At 42.2% G+C, this 17,591-nt stretch overlaps 1 protein-coding gene across 11 annotated transcripts in view; it reads left to right on the top strand.

Annotated features, from left to right (window-relative positions):
- Window positions 1-17,591, top strand: part of LOC126191122 (kinesin heavy chain-like) — a 368,280-nt gene that overhangs the window by 231,008 nt on the left and 119,681 nt on the right. For all 11 annotated transcript variants that reach the window (XM_049931913.1, XM_049931897.1, XM_049931888.1 and 8 more), the window contains one exon: window positions 6,719-6,850. In XM_049931913.1, the coding sequence (XP_049787870.1) occupies window positions 6,719-6,850 (132 nt within the window). The remainder of the gene's footprint in view (window positions 1-6,718; window positions 6,851-17,591) is intronic.

Raw genomic sequence — 17,591 nt, 5'->3', positions numbered from 1 at the left:
ATTGGACATTTCTGCCTTTTCAACAGTGGAATCCTATGCAAAGAAGGGAGTAGAAGCTTTTGAAATGTAGTGCTACAGAAGAATGATGAAGAGTAGCCAGAGGGATTTGAATAAAATAGAGTATTATCAACATCTATGTGTATCAGATTTATTGTTATAGTGTCATAAAAAACTTGGCAATGCTGACAGCTTGAAGGGTGGGGGTGATTGGGGGATGAGGGGTGGGTGTTAGGTTGGGTGCTTGGGTGGTATGATGTACCTCAACATTGTGAAAACTGTGAGCAATACAACATAGGACTAGTCGTTATGGAAAAAGTGAAACATGAATGGGAATTTTCTTTTACAGCTGCCATCTAAACATTATTAAAAAAATTATTATTTAAAAAAAAAAAAAACATTAATGCTTATGAGAATGCTGTCTGACATATATTGGAGGAACATTACCTTTTTCCTCAAATTAATTTTTTTGTTATTGGGAAATACAATCCACAAGTGTGATTTAGGTAGCACCGAGTAAATAATTCGTATTTTTCATTCATTTTTGCTTTATGATTTTTATGTATATTGAAAAAAATTATTGATCTATTATGATGTAGATTGCAATATTTCTACAACAATTATGTAGTAAATTATTCTAAATGAAAGAAAATATAAAGTCGTGATACCAAAGACTGATGTAACATTGCAGTATATACCAGTTGTTATACAGCAAATGGCTGTTAAATGCACAAACAAATAAATTATTTTGTGGTCTCATTTTCATTCTTTCAGAGATTGGAATAATATGTTACAATACAACAAACTTCGAAGTCAATAATTAAGTGGATTAGATTTCTATTACAATTTTTTTGGAATCTTGGGTTGCTTTTACATTCAGCCTTTGGTGTGGGTATAATTCCTGATATACCCTGTTTGTCAATATACTATCTTTGCAGCAAGCTGTCATATCCTTGCAAGAATTTTGTTCATAACTGATATTACAAATAGTCGTGCATAATTATTGTGGAAGGTTTTGTTGTACCAACAACATAAGAAACACACCATCACTCTTAGAACAAATGAATTGGCATCTCACAAGTACAAAATGGAACAAATGAATTCAATGCTCGTGTTGCTACATGCCAAGTAAAAACAGTTATTGACAAAATAAGTCATGTGCAAAGCCAGTGGTGAATGAGAGCCAGTGCCAGTCACATTCACCACATATATAGGCACGCAGGGCTGTTGAATATGCCTGTGCAGACATTGTGCGCTGTCGCTCGGCCGCCACGTAGCCTCCTAGAGGCCACTGATGGTGACAATGGCCAGTGATTGATGCCTAGGTGGTAGTTTGGCAGTTGTGACATCCCTTTGTCCGTGGGAGAGGTATGAGGTGCGACTCTGTGTGTTGACCCATGCCTGTCCAGGTGTTCTGGCAGTTCTGTGAACCAGGCCAATGTCATCACGGGTGTTGGACGGCCCCTCCAGCATGACTAACTCCCAGTTGGCACGGACAGGACCATATGTCTGGAAGGTACCTGCCAGGCAGCGCTGTTGGCATCTCTGTGTCTCCTTCACAGACAGTACATGTTGGATCCCAGCACAGGCACAGAAGGGAAGAGGTGTAAGCTGAGGTCAAGGTCTTGGTCTGCCTGATCATCGCTGATATCCAGCCTGTCTCGGGGAGCCTATAAACAGTGGAAAATGAGAGCAGGGCCATGGGTGATGCACTGAGTGAAGGCAGGAACAGCTGAGGAGCAGAGGGTGTGACACACTTGTGGCGTAGGTCGACGGCAGCGTCGTGACGAGCCATTGCCAGAGGTTCCAGAGGAAGGGGAAACCAGGCACAGCTCATTTTGATCACTGTCCAATCTCCTGTGTCCAAAGTGAACACTTGCTGTGCTGTTGCTAATGACCATGAGAATCCCCCTGTCCTGGTGTGTGAACACCTTTTCCCACATGCGAGTGTCCGGCCAGAAGTGGAGAGACGGCACTGCAGACAGGCCCCCAGTCAATGAAAGCATGAGATGGTGGGCTGGTGACAAAGTATGAATGCTGCTAGACCCTTCTCCCTTATACCTGTAGGAACTAAAAAAAAAAAAAATAAATAAAAAAATCTGGGTGCATGACCCTTTCAGCCTCACAATTTGATAAGGGGTGAAAAGGTTTTGACAGCCAATGGTGAATGCCATTACCACCGGAATGTGCTAAAAACTTTGCAATGAAAGTGTTGTTCATTGTCCAACACCAGCATGAGAGGAAGACCTTCTGTAGCGAAAATCCTGCCGATGCAGTGACTGTTCCTAGAATGAGATTTTCACTCTGCAGCACAGTGTGCACTGATATGAAACTTCCTGGCAGGTTAAATCTGTGCTGGACTGAGACTTGAACTCGGGACCTTTGCCTTTCATGGGCAAGTGCTCTACCATCTGAGTTACCCAAGCACAACTCACGACCCATCCTCACAGCTTCAATTCTGCCAGTACCTCTTCTCCTACCTTCCAAACTTCACAGAAGCTAGTCTGTGAACATTGCAGATCTGGCGGTGCTGGAAGGTAGGAGACGAGGTACTGGCAGAATTGAAGCTGTGAGGACAGGTCGTGAGTTGTGCTTGGGTAGTTCAGATGGTAGAGCACTTGCCCGCAAAAGGCAAAGGTCCCGAATTCGACTCTCAGTCCTGCACACAGTTTTAATCTTCCAGGAAGTTTTACAGTGACTGTCGTCGCTGCTCTCATGGAACAACAGTTGACCACGTAAGGTAAGATGGGGTTCACATTGATGACAATCAGCCAAGAATGGTCCTTCAAAGTTGACCTGAAACCATTCCCATGGGTAGGATGGAGTTGGCCAGGAAGAAAACGGCTGTGAACTGCTCTGAGAACAGTTATGAACAAGAAGCTCGAACTGTTGGTCTATGCCTGGCCAGTACACGTGGTGCCGGGTGAGCAGTTTGGTATGAGAGGTGCCCCAGTGACTCTCGTGTAGGAGCCTTAGTATTATGGGGCCCAAAGGTTCCAGTGCAATCACCCACAGAGGCTGCTGTTTTGTAATAAGGAGGATAATGCTGTCTGTGAGAATGAGCCAATGGTGAAGGTGAAAATAGTGGTGCAACAGGCTGGAGTCCCAACTGGGAATGTGGTTGGGCCAGCCCTGTTAGATGTACTGCTGCACCTGTTGCAAAATGTTATCTTTCATCATTGCTGCTGCCACATGGGAAATTGCGATAAGAAAAGTGTCCACCATGTGCTGAGCCTGTTCATCCAAGTGAAAGCAAAAAATCTTTTCTTTGTAAATTCCATGTCAGATCCCATAGGAAGATAGGAAAGGGTGACGACATTGGTGTATTCTGTGGTATTATGGAAAAGAACTTCATAATGATACCTGCTGAGAAAGTGCACCCAGTGCTGCAGGTGGTGGACAGTCCTCTCAGGGAGAGAGTAATGCCTTATGTTCTGTGGTGAGGTGAAACTTTGTTGCAGAGAGGAAAACAGTGAACTTCTTCTATACTGAGATGACCAAAGATGAAAGCACTCAGATGTCCCAAGCCTTCTGCATCCTTATGTGCCAGGACAGGCACCATCAGGCCCCAAGGTGTCTCTTGCCATCACCAACTCTTGAACTGGTTGAAATGTAATCAGTGAAGAGGCTGTTATGAGGATTTGCTTCAGAATCCTGAAATCTTGCTCACATGCTTCCGACCAGACAAAAGGGATGCCCTTCTTCTGTAGACTGTTTAGCGATTGCATAATCAATGCCACACCCGACATAAATTTGCCATAATATGTGATCATCACCAAGAAAGACTGGAGTTCATATGATTTCCAGGGTTAGGAAGCTTGATGATTGCTTTGATCATCTTCTGTGTGGACTGAATACAGTCATGGCAGGTCACTAGCCCCAGGTATTCCACTGACAGTTGAAAGAAGACTGACTACTTTATGTTGCATTTGAGATCTGCAGACTGGAGTGCATGTAACAACCACCACAAGTTTGCTAAGTGTTCTGCCATTGTAGATGCATCACCACAATTTTGTCAAGGTAATTTATGCAGCTGGGGACATGCTGCAGCAGTTGTTCAGGGAATCTTTTAAAAAATGGCTGGGGGTGCTGGCCACCCCAAAAATGAAACATTTGAACCTATAGAAGCCATGCGACATGTTGATTACAAGAACTTCAGTGAGAACTAGTTTTGAAATAGGCTGTCCTCCCACTGGCGCCGAAAAAAATTCTATAAGGTTAAAGAATGACATTTGTCTTTATCTCTGACTGAGATTTAACTTTAAAGTTAAAGTTTCCACACAAGCACAGTTTGTCTAATGGCTTTTTTATGACAACTAAGAGCATTGCCCACTCACTTGGAGACATAAGTTCAATGACGTCAACTTGTTGAGTTCAATTTTGACAGCTCCTACAATGCATGGAAGAAGCAGTGATGTGCGGATGCCTTTAAAGTGATGTGAACCACAAGGTTCCTTGCCTTGCCAACACTCACAGAAAATTAGGCCATCCAGTTCCTGAAATGGTATTTGTTCCGAGATCAGTTGGATGGCATTCTTGATCACAAATCCAAAGGCTGAGAAAGCATTGAGGCTGAAAAAGTTCTCTGTATCTGTGTTGTGGACCACTAGAAAGCTGTGGTGGCATAAGACATGTTTGTATGTCACTACGATTGTGATTTTTGTCATTGAAGTGGAATTTTTTGCTTGGTATATGCAACCAAGTGGTGTGCTTTGGATAGGTTTGAAAGTTTAACAGGGATGCCAAGATGTTACGATGTCGTAACTGAGACTTGTTTGTCACACAAAATGAGCATAATGAACAGTTTCTGAGGGGCACTCCTGGGTGTTGAAAAAACAGACTGACACCTTATGCCCTTCCTTCTGGCATGCCTTGCACTGTGTCCACCTATCAGGGACACTAATTTGTTTTTGCAAACATTCTGGGCACAACAGAAATATGTGCTGGTTGGGGGAGGGGGGAATGATTGCTTTCCTTGTTTTCAAGACTGGGCCAAAGGGCAGCAGGGTTTGCTCTCCGCAGTTGCATATCCCACTTTCGCTATGTCTTCTGGGTCTGATGTGATGGCCACTGCCTCACCCCAAAATCGAAGTGCTGCCCTGGCCCCAGGGAACTTCGGAGGACTGAGCTAATTTTAAAACACCCCACAAAGAAGGATCTTCAAATTACAGAGCTTTCTGATGCATTTGCTTATCTTAGCCCCCCACCCTCAAATAATTGCGTCCCATTATAATCACTTTGGCATACAATTCTTTATGTACATGAGTCTCAAAACGTCATTTCATACTGAGGCCCTGCAGTTCAGCTGCCCATGCACACTAGGATTGGTTGGGCTGTTTACGACACTGATAAAACTCTACATGGGGCGCAATAACATGAAAGTAGGTAGACAGCAAAACACACATTTCATCGAACGACAGATGTGCTGGTTCAGAGAGAGGGGTCAGTTTGCACAAAAGCTAGAACATATTAAACGAGACCCACGACAGGTAAAGAGCTTTGATCATGCCACAATCCATTACCTGAAACATCGTAAAATGCTATTGGAGGCATAGGCCTCCCACTCCTCCACCAACTCATCATATGGTGGGAACGGTGGTGGATTCGCAGTCAACTGCCGGGAGAACAGTGTGGACAACAGGGCCTCCTGTTGTTTCTGTTCCTGTAGCAGATGTTGGAGAAATTGATGGAGCATGACTTCCATCGAACAAATATATTGGCGGCTCGCAAGTACAAAATAGAATAAAAAGAGTACTCTGTTAATGGTGCCATATGTCAAAGAAAACAGCGAAGTAAGTCACGCCTGGGGCCAGAGCTGAAAGAGGGTGAGTGCTGGTCTGCACTTGCCTGTATTGGCACACTTAGCAGGGGCCACTGAATATGCCTGCACAGTAGTTGTGTGCTGTCTCTTGATCACCATGTCACCTCCCAGCGGCCACTGATAGAGACATCAGCCAATGCCCAATACCTAATTGGTAGTTTGATGGTTACCACAATTTTGTTCATTGCATTCTATAGATGATGAATAAATGTTCCATCCACCTCTGACTTCTTCAGTGTATGCCAACTGGCTTATATAATTTCAATGATTTCCTTTAAGTAGCATTTTGTTGTGTTGGTGTTCAAATTCCTGCAGATTTTCCATCATTGTCACACACTTTAATATTTTTAAATCTTTTAGTTGTGCTAGTGATTTTTGGTTTTGCCGTGTAAATAGCTTTATTAAAAATGATACTTCAGAATATTATACATACTATTAAACTTTTGCAGTTGTTTTCTTCATATGTGTAAGTATAATGGCTTATGGAGATCTAATGCTGTATTGTCTACAACATAGGTTTTAGATGAAAGTTTAAGTGTTCTGCCCATTGTTGAATTTTCATTTAATTTTTTTTAACTCCAAGGTTTCCCTATTGATGCATGCTTCCCCATGTCAGCTCATATCATTTACTGCTGTGTTGAACCTTCCAACTAATTATCAAAAATGTCACCAAGACAACATGTTTCTCCTGGTATACCAAGAAAGTATTTTTTTCTCATGTGTTTTGTTATTAATGTTTTACAGAAATATGTTGTACATTTTTCCCTAACATTCAGAATTAGTTATAGATGGGCATCTTCTGAAAGCATTAGTTCTTTGACAACAGACATTGAACCTTTAAAAAGAAAATATATTTCTATGGTAACATATCACATGCTAATTTAATGTTTCACCCAATAGTTCTGTTGCAGGAAATGCAGGAAACAGGCAGTGTGGAACAGGTATATCATCAGGTCCTTTTGATAGTGTGTGTTCCCTGAATACAGAGGAAAACATCTCGTCAAAAGTGAATGATGGAAGTGGATTTATTAGGTAAATTGCTCTGCGAAAAATTCTTATACATTCCACAAAATTTATTTGAGTTCATAATTTTATTGATATAGTATAAAATATTTCTCATTGTCTTCTTACTTTATATGAGATTATCTACTTCAGCACAAAGTCTGAAATATAAAAAAACATAAACACATCAAAAAAAAGTTTGCCATCACCCCGGTTCCCAGAACTCCTGAAGATAGACGTTGACTGTGGACATTGTATCACTGACACAGTCCCTTTGACTGTCTGGAGATGTCACTAAACCCACCCAAAGATGTACATGACCATGCATGAGCAACGCCTATTAGATGGAGGGGGTCCGACAGCTGATCAGTTCCAGTCATTTCACCAGGAAGGAGGTACACGGCTCATGTTGTCTGCAGTTCGACATGCCTAGACGGTCAATACCGAGGTTTGATCACGTCCACATTGTTACTTTGTGCCAGGAAGGGCCCTCAACAAGGGAAGTGTCCAGGAATCTCAGAATGGACCAGAACAATGTTGTTCGGACATGGAGGTGATACAGAGAGACAGGAACTGTCGATGACATGCCTTTCTCAGGCCGCCCAAGGTCTACAACTGCAGTGGATGACCGCTACCTACGTATTATGGCTTGGAGGAACCCTGACAGCAATGCCACGATGTTAAATAATGCTTTTTGTGCGGCAACAGGACGTCGTGTTATGACTCAAACTGCGTGCAATAGGCTGCATGATGCGCAACTTCCCTCCCAACATCCATGGCAAGGTCCATCTTTGCAACCATGACACCATGCAGCATGGTACAGATGGGCCCAACAACATGCTGAACGGACTGCTCAGGATTTTCATCACGTTCTCTTCACTGATGAGTGTCACATATGCCTTCAACCAGACAATCATCAGAGACGTGTTTGGAGGCAACCCGGTCACACTGAACGCCCTAGACACACTGTCCAGTGAGTGCAGCAAGGTGGAGGTTCCCTGCTGTTTTGGGGTGGCATTATGTGGGGCCAACGTATGCCGCTAGTGGTCATGGAAGATGCCATAATGGCTGTACGATATGTGAATGAATGTCATCTTCCGACCGATAATGCAAGCATATCGGAAGCATATTGGCAAGGCATTCGTCCTGATGGATGACAATTCGCACCCCCATCGTGCATATCTTGTTAATGACTTCCTTCAGGATAACAACATTGCTCGACTAGAGTGGCCAGCATGTTCTTCAGACATGAGCCCTATCTAACATGTCTGGGATAGATTGAAAAGGGCTGTTTATGGATGACATGACCCACCAACCACTCTGAGGGATCTATGCCAAATCACCGTTGAGGGGTGAGACAATCTGGACCAACAGTGCCTTGATGAACTTGTGAATAATATGCCATGACAATATCTGACAGAATTTAAAAAAAGTAACAAAATTACATGAATCATATACCACACTGTTAATAATTACATGAACAGTGGGGGGATTCACCATACATCTACCCACTTTTGAGTATAACCAGCATCTCTCAATACTATGACTCGTAGCAATACATTCCCCATGTGTTTTGACAACTGACATATATGATTCATGCTCCCAGCAGGAAATGCTCCAATGGTGAAACAGCAGCTTTTAGATCATTGGTTGGATCTCAGGCAATTATGGTGGTCACCGTGATTTACACACGCAGTCGTATTTCGTGACAAAATAGTCTTATTAGTCACTATCACAGTGCCATACTCATAACAATACATAAAATCACTTTAAATATGTGGCTGCTATAATTTTGACATGCAAGGAGAAATGGTTCTAATGAGGGAAAGAAGTTTATATTTACTGGTGTTTCAACAATGACTACCGTGCAACTATTAGTCCACTAACTTTTCGTTGCATACAAAGCATTGTTCTGGGCAGCATGATGTTGCCGGGTTATGATGTTGTGAGCAGGATACAGGTAGTTCGGCTTGTTAATCTATTCTGGCGAAATGTGAACAAAGTTTCTGCACAGCTGTACCAGTAAGCCAGTGGCGATTAACAAACCACAAGACACTGGTATGCACCCGTTGTTGACATGTCCCCTCTTGCAAAGCACATTACATAGACAGTGTTCATTTATACACTTATTGCACTGTCCATGACACTTCCTTCCATGACTACACAGTTCATCACAATCATATATCTGTAGCCACAAATACACAGTTCATAGAACTGTTCTTTTACGTGATGCACACTGTAAACAATGTCCACTCTTCTTGCATTTCAAACTTCTGCAACGTCATTGAAAGTCAGATATACTGCACAGTTCATTAAAGTCTCCATTTATAGGGCATGATAGAATGCAAAAGGCAATAGTTCCACCACTCGAATATCAATGCCAGTAAAGTTCATATGAATAAAAGCACTGTTCGTGTTGATCGCAACAAAGTGTTGTTAGCGGCATGTTCACAGTCCGATTTATTTGGTCCTAAGGTTCACTGGTGATGGCATTATGTACCACAGTGATAATGCAAATTGACATTCTCATAGTTCGGTATCACTGACCATACCGTTCTGGGTGCTTTTCATAAAAACAGTTTCATTATCCTGCACATGCTTCACAGGCGCATCATCCGCCATACCTTCTACTACATGTCCTCTGTTCGAGTATTGATATAGCAATTGCAGTCCCCTGCCTAGAGATGTTATGTCATTATTGTAAATTACATAAATCTTTATAAATGTTCTTGACTGCATTTTTCACAATTAATAATATACCAAAAAGAAATTCACAAACTTTTCCACATTTCCAAAGCAAGAAACATATTTATCCATTGGCAAACAAAATAATCACAATTACATCTTTACGTTAAAAACCACAGTAGTACAGGGTTATTACAAATGATTGAAGCGATTTCACAGCTCTACAATAACTTTATTATTTGAGATATTTTCACAATGCTTTGCACATACATACAAAAACACAAAAAGTTCTTTCAGGCATTCACAAATGTTCGATATGTGCCCCTTTAGTGATTCGGCAGACATCAAGCCGATAATAAAGTTCCTCCCACACTCGGCACAGCATGTCCCCATCAATGAGTTCGAAAGCATCGTTGATGCGAGCTGGCAGTTCTGGCACGTTTCTTGGTAGAGGAGGTTTAAACACTGAATCTTTCACATAACCTCACAGTAAGAAATCACATGGGGTTAAGTCGGGAGAGCGTGGAGGCCATGACATGAATTGCTGATCATGGTCTCCACCACGACCGATCCATCGGTTTTCCAATCTCCTGTTTATAAAATGCCGAACATCATGATGGAACTGCGGTGGAGCACCATCCTGTTGAAAGATGAAGTCGGCGCTGTCGGTCTCCAGTTGTGGCATGAGCCAATTTTCCGCGGGCTACGCGTGAAACTTGCCCGCACGCATTCAACCGTTTCTTCGTTCACTGCAGGCCGACCCGTTGATTTCCCCTTACAGAGCCATCCAGAAGCTTTAAACTGCGCATACCATAGCCGAATGGAGTTAGCAGTTGGTGGATCTTTGTTGAACTTCGTCCTGAAGTGTCGTTGCACTGTTATGACTGACTGATGTGAGTGCATTTCAAGCACGACATACGCTTTCTGGGCTCCTGTCGCCAATTTGTCTCACTGCGCTCTCGAGCGCTCTGGCGGCAGAAACCTGAAGTGCAGCTTCAGCCGAACAAAACTTCATGAGTTTTTCTACGTATCTGTAGTGTGTCGTGACCATATGTCAATGAATGGAGCTACAGTGAATTTATGAAATCGCTTCAATCATTTGTAATAGCCCTGTACATTACATCACCGTAATAACATATGCCAGTAGAAACAAAAGAAAAAAATAGAAAATGAAAGAAAATCATGGCAAAAAAATTTTTGTGTGTAATTAGCAATGCCTTCACAACCCGCATTTAGCGGGGGACACTGGTTCAAACATGCGTCTGGCCATTCTGATTTAGATTTTCCCCGATTTCCCTAAATTGCTTCAGGCAAATTCTGAGATTGTGAGCTTGTGCTCCAGGTCCTATGACCTTGTCAATGGGATGTTAAACATTAATCTCCTCCTCCCGCCTAGTCTCCCTCTTCGCCACCACCTTCCTCCTCTCTCCTCCCCCAACTCCTCCCTTTCCCTCTTGCTATCCCTTATTTGCTCTACCCTAACTCCTATCACACCGTTGTGCAGCTGCTGACTCATCTGTTGAAAGACCTGCCTCACATTGCCATGCTACACTCTCCTTGCTCCTTGCAAACTTCCTTCCCAACCCCCTCATATCCATCTACCTAGTGTGTGTGTGTGTGTGTGTGTGTGTGTGTGTGTGTGTGTGTGTGTGTGTGTGTGTGTGTGTGTGTGTGCGCGCACTCACGTACTCTTACTAGAAAAATAGCAAGAGCTTGAAAGCTAGTGTTAACTGTTTTCTGTTACATGTTTCTGTGCACCATTGACCCATCTTCTATAGCTAAGAGCCTGCCTTTCCCTTATTTTGTGTAATTTTCTGTTCTGGAATTTCCGGTATTGGTTTAAATTGCCGATTTGTCTTTCTTCCACCCCTTAAGCCTTTACATTTGTTACTGTCTTTTTTTACTTACCTACAATTCATTTGTCAAGTCTTTATTTATCAATAACTGTATTCTTCTCCTCTTCAGAACCTGTCTTTAAAACACAAACCAGCCATCCTCTGTTGCACAATTTAAATGCCTACTGTTGTAATGTAGTTCTTCTTGACTGTTAGCAGATCTCATGTGCTTATATATGACTGCGATTGTGTTTTTTCTAGTTGTGCATTTCAGTTTGCAGTAGAGGCATTTCTATTTGCAAATGCTGCTATTACCTCCTGCTTATTTAATACATTTCCTGGCCTTCCTCATAACTTACTGCATGCTCTATGTACAGTACTTACCATTTATTTCTGTTTAAACACTTTGAACATAAGTTTTCCTCTTCTTATATTTGACTGTTATTTGACAAATTTTCAGTCAATTCTTTCATCTCCTGACCGTCCATGGCATGAATCCCTGCTCATTCTACCTTCACTAATTCCGAAAACTCTCCTCTCCTGTTGCAAAACTTTAACCACACATCCTCTTTCCAAAATCTTGTCTGGCACATGGTATCCCATCTAATGGGCTTACCATTAAATTGGCATCTCAGGTTGCCTCCCTCTTGCTGCAAGAACCTTCACCTTTTCCAGTTTCATCAGTCCAATTCGATTAGTCTCATCCTTCATAGCTGTACAATCCAAGCTCATACCATACTCAAGAGCCTCTGTTCCTTTTGCAGAATCCTTTTCCTCTGTGATAGATCTATGCCTTTCAACAGTTGGAACAGCCTCTCAGTACCATCCGAAGAAGTTGTCCCATCTGCTCCTGTCCTATGCCCTCATGGGCTTACCTATAACCAAGAAGGAGCCTAAAACTTCCTCCGACTACTGTCAAGGAAGCTGACTACTGTTGTCAATCTGTCCCGCAAAGTACTTTCCCCCTTTAAAAGTCTCAGTACTTCCTAATGGCTTCACCTTTAATCCAAAACTTAAATTCAACCATGTTGTATGCGTAAAGACCTTCTTTCCTTTGCCTGTTCTCTCTAGTGCAGACATTTCTTTGCTATGTATGCCACTGACAACAGCCAACCCAATCCCCTTCTCTCTCCCCCCTTAATAGGAGCTTGTTTAAAACTGTTGTAACCTCACCTCCAACTCTGATCCTTCTGTCCATCCACCCAGTCATCCCTTGGCTATGTTTCAGGAATTATTCACTGCTAACCTGGCCTCCCCAGTCAGTCAAACATCACTCCTATGGAACACACAGCTATCTGTCACCTGAAAACCAATCCAGAGTTTATTTTTCTTCCAGCAGACAAAGGCTCCACCACACCACCATAGTGGTCATGAATCATACTGACTGCGTAGCTGGGTGTTTCTGCCAAGTTTCCAACACTTCTGCATTCAAATTGAACAGAGTGTATACACCCTGGGACAACTGGAAAAGACCCATGAATTTTTTCATCCAGGAAAATTCCAGGAAATACACTGGAATTTTTCAGGGTTTTTTATTGTTTAAGCATTCCATTAAATTTCTGTAATTCTGACTAGTAAGAACTGATACTCTAACAAAGAATTTGACATTAGCCTGCTACTGCAGAATAGTACTGCAGCAATAAAACACAGACGAAAGAGCACCACCAAAATAAAAGTTACGTTTGCAAAGAAAATGTGCTATTTACAACAACGAAAAACAGGGCACATACAAGTGTCTGACCACAGCAAAATGTGTTAAAGACTTTAGGACAAAGATTATGTAATACTTCGTATCAACAAACTGCTTGACATTCTTAAACATAAAGGGTAAAGGATGGAAAAAAAGTTCTTCCGTAGACCACAAATTGTGCAACAACAATGGCAAAATTATAACTATATTTTTTTAAAAAAGGTGCAAGGTGAGTTCTTGAGCAGTTTTCACAACTTGTTATTGGCTTTTCTATGGAGAAGTCGCTCGACAGAACATATATTCAGTCAGGCAACCTGTGAAATGTTCAGTGCACAGTAGAGAATTTTACAGTCTTTCTTCTTTGGGTCAAGAAGAATGTTCGATTCAAATCGTTGGCGAGTTGCGTAACGTTAATGGCTACTGTCCCATTACCTTTTATGTATGTTATGACGCATATATTCACAGTTTTGCTGTTATTTGGCAAAGCAAACTAATTTCAAAGCAAAAAAATAAAACTAGTTGTGGTGACACACTAATCTGTAGCTTTGCTCGAGGTATAGGTTAGATTGGAGGGTAACAGTTTGGTTGTGAGTTAGCATGCTGACAAATGTAATACTAAAATAAAGAGCTGGTTGTGGTTACAGACTGATCTGTATGTTTGCCAGCGTGACAAAATTGCCAATAACGTCTCATTATGGTCGCCATATTATGTACGGCATTTGTCCCATGTTTGCTATGTCACTGGTCAAAGTCAACGACTCATATCGAACAGTTCTCTGTATCCAAATGTTCAGCCGCAATGTAAGCTGTGTGCTTAAAATCCTGCCTAACCACTTGCTTGGAAAAAAACAGCAAAAACATTTTGACTATCAGTATTACATGTGAAAGCTTCTCTTTTCTTGATGAAAAATATCTTCTAGTAGCCTTATTTCGTTAAGCAGGAATGCAAATGAATGAAAAAATCATCTAATAGCATTATTTTGCAAAGCAGGAATACAAATTATCATGCCATATTTTCCTGAATTCGAAGTTCTTTGTCAGGACACTGGGAGCGCTACTACAGTCTCTGTTTCTGTATCATAGCATGGGCATCACACTTCTTATATGTGTTCAGAAACTACCATGCCATAGTTGGAGAATTCATATTTATATTCTTGTAACACCAAAATAAGCAATGTATATGTTCCCAGAATGAGATTTTCACTCTGCAGTGGAGTGTGCGCTGATATGAAACTTCCTGGTAGATTAAAACTGTGTGCCGGACTGAGACTCGAACTCGGGACCTATGCCTGTCACGTGCAAGCGCTCTACCATCTGAGCTACCCAAGCACAACTCACAACATGTCCTCACAGCCCTAATTTCGCCAGTACCTCATCTCCTACCTTCCAAACTTCACAGCAGCTCTTCTGCAGACCTTGCAGAACTAGCACTCCTGGAAGAAAGGATATTGCGGAAACATGGCTTAGCCACAGCTTGGGGGATGTTTCCAGAATGAGATTTTCACTCTGCAGCAGAGTGTGCGCTGATATGAAATTTCCTGGCGGATTAAAATTGTGTGCCGGACCACGACTTGAATTCGGGATGTATATGTTACGCGTGCAATAAAGATCTTTTCAAAATGTGTTGTCTTTTACTGGGAGTGCTGGTAAGTTCTGCATCGGTTTATAAAAGCTTTATCATTCAAAAGACTGGTATGTTCTACAGCTCTGAGGGAAAGTGTATTGTCACTTAACATAGAAAAAATGTACTTTCACCTAGATTGTAGTGTATTCTCACCTGGAAAAAAGTGCATTTCCACCCCGAAAAAAGTGAAGTTTTAATTGGGAAATCTGAGAATTTTTTTCTTCAAATTCACATATACACCCAGTTGATAAATCCATCAGAGGCGACAAATAATGTCAAGTATTCTTCAAAAAGTTTACTACCAAAACCAAGAAAAACTGTTTGTCTAATCCATGTAGTTTGAAAACGAACAAGTTGGTCACAAAAAATTAAATTCTAGGTCTCTTTCAGACTGTCTTGAAGCAAAGTTCAACTAAACATTCAGTTCCTCCGTCAATTCAGGGAGTTCTGTCTAGACACGAAGTTAAAATTCCCTTGGAACGATCTACTGTCAGTGTACTACAAGAATAATTTAAGCAAAATTTTAAGACACCCACAACCATGAAGATAGATCCATCAGTCTCATTGAGGCAACCCAGGGCTTTGCCTGTAGCAGCAGTGGCTGGTTGATGGTGAAGACAGCAGTGTTGGCATGGACTATATGTCCGACCTGGAGTCCTGGCTTGGAGTGAACTGCTGTTTGAGAGCTGTGTGCCTGCCTAAATACTGTCCGATGGATCCTGTATCTTGGGATGTATTTTCAGTCATGTATTGCGGAAGCAAGCAGGTTCCCGCAACTCGCGACCTCAAGTGATGCTACTAGGTCCGCCTAGTAGAAAACCAGGAAACCTCGTTTTTGGCAGAAAGTGGTTGCCTGACACATGCTACCCCCGACACTGAGCATATGATGTGCCAACCTCGAAGGCATAACATTGTGGCATATCATCCACCCCTCTGAGAAGGGCCAAGGGGGCAAGGCTCACCTTGATGTGTTCCTGCTGCTCTGTGTCATCAGTGGTGGGCAGGCTTGGGTCCTTCATGATGTCCACTTCCATTGGTGTTGGTACTGCAGGAGCAGGCTAGCCCACAGCACTGGGAGTTGAGATGATCTTGTGTTGACTTTTTGTAGCCTCTCCTAGCTCTCGCTCTCTGGCAATGGAACAGAAGATAATCCATGTTTGAGATTTTGCCTTTGCGGAGTCATATTGGTTTTATATGTTTCTGGCAGACCATGACGCTAGTCAGGGTGACTTTGGCCATGGCCCTGCCAAGGAGGTTTGTTACTTTTGCAGGGAGCCACTGTCGTTGTCCCCTAGATAAAATGGTATAAGGGTGTTTACAAGTTTTTCATGACTGTTGCTTGCTGACGGACAGATGGATGATCGAAAGTCATGATGTACAACGTTGAATACTTAATCTTTCTGCTGGTGAGGCTCTGTCTTGTGAAGTGCATGATACGAAGCTAGGAACAAAGTCAGGGATTTGTCCAGAGAGTGATGGCATTGTAATTTTGATATTTGATTCTTGAACGTGTGGACAGACCTTTCTGGTAGGCTGTTAGAGGCCAGATGGAAAGGTGCTGTATGAGATGTGATCAAAAAGTAATGGGAATTTTTAATCTTGCAGGTTTTATATTGTGTATTTCCAAAACATTTTTATCTTGTTTGTACAAGTGTTGCTGATGTGTGTTTGCATATTCAGCTGTATTGAATATTCAGTTTAGTGTTGACAGTTGAAAAACATTTTGTGTGTTTTCATGTGCTCAGTGAATTTGTACTTTCGGAAAAGATCGATCAAAGAATTTGCATCTAAACATATCAAAGAACATCGAGAAGACATCAATTACTGATGACATTGTGGAAGGAGTAAAAAAAAAAGAAAGGTTTTGGAAAATTGGCATATCCTTTGGGTCAAGCCAAGCCCGCCCCCCCCCCCCCCCACCCCCGCCCTGCCCCCCCCCCCCCCCCCCCCCCCCGGGAATATATAGCAGCAAAGTTTGTTCCAAAATTGTTTAATTTTCACCAAGAATGATGTAATGTAGGCATCATTCAGGAATTTCTGAATGAAGTCAACAATTATGCAGAATTTTTAAAGAAGGTTATAACAGGTGACAAAACAGGAAAACATGGGTATACGGGTATTATGTTGAAAACAAGGCCCAGTTGTCCCAATGGAAACGGCCTGATTAGCCGATACCAAAAAAAATTGAACAAGTTTGATCACATGTGAAGGTTCTTCTCACTGTTTTCATCGATTTCAATGGAATAATACATCATGAGTTCCTGCCTTATGGCCATGTGGTCAAAAACGAATACTAACTGGAAGTTTGTGCGCTGTTTACGTCAAGTAATCCAGGAATTCGGGAACACTGAGGGAGTAGATGGGATTTAGAGTCACGTATCTACAGTCCCAACACGTTGAGGAGGCCTATTCCTAATATGTTTACTGCGCCATAGTGTCCACAAGGATGCGGGCCCTGATGCAGTGATTTATCTTGCTATTGCAGTTAGTCCCTGTCTGAAAATCCTTGGGCTGGAGGATTTTGGTGGCAACCACTGGTACAACTGCCAGTTAATGATGGTTGTGGAAGAACTTGTGTGTATTTGCAACTTGTGCTGCACATCATCAATGTGGATCATCAGGGAGATACTGTTTGTGGTAGTTGAAGACACTGATTTGATATGTGCTGCATCCTTGGAAGGTTCATTTGCAGTCAGTGTTCCTCCTTCTAGTGGATCGACCATTTTGTAGTCCACTGGCATTTTGTGTGTCAATTGAAATACTTCTGCTCAAAGGCTTGATTTCCTACACATACATTGTGTCTGTAATAATGACACTGATGATAGGGTGCAATATAGGACACTGGCTACATATTGGCAATTGTCGGCATTGGCACATCAGTGCCAGATTGTTCTGTGCCATTTGCCAATCCATCCTGGCTGGTGGAGGGGATCTACA

This window comes from Schistocerca cancellata, chromosome 1 (genome assembly GCF_023864275.1).
Source record: "Schistocerca cancellata isolate TAMUIC-IGC-003103 chromosome 1, iqSchCanc2.1, whole genome shotgun sequence".
Classification (NCBI taxonomy): domain Eukaryota; kingdom Metazoa; phylum Arthropoda; class Insecta; order Orthoptera; family Acrididae; genus Schistocerca; species Schistocerca cancellata.
This window is presented reverse-complemented; position numbering and strand designations above follow the sequence as displayed.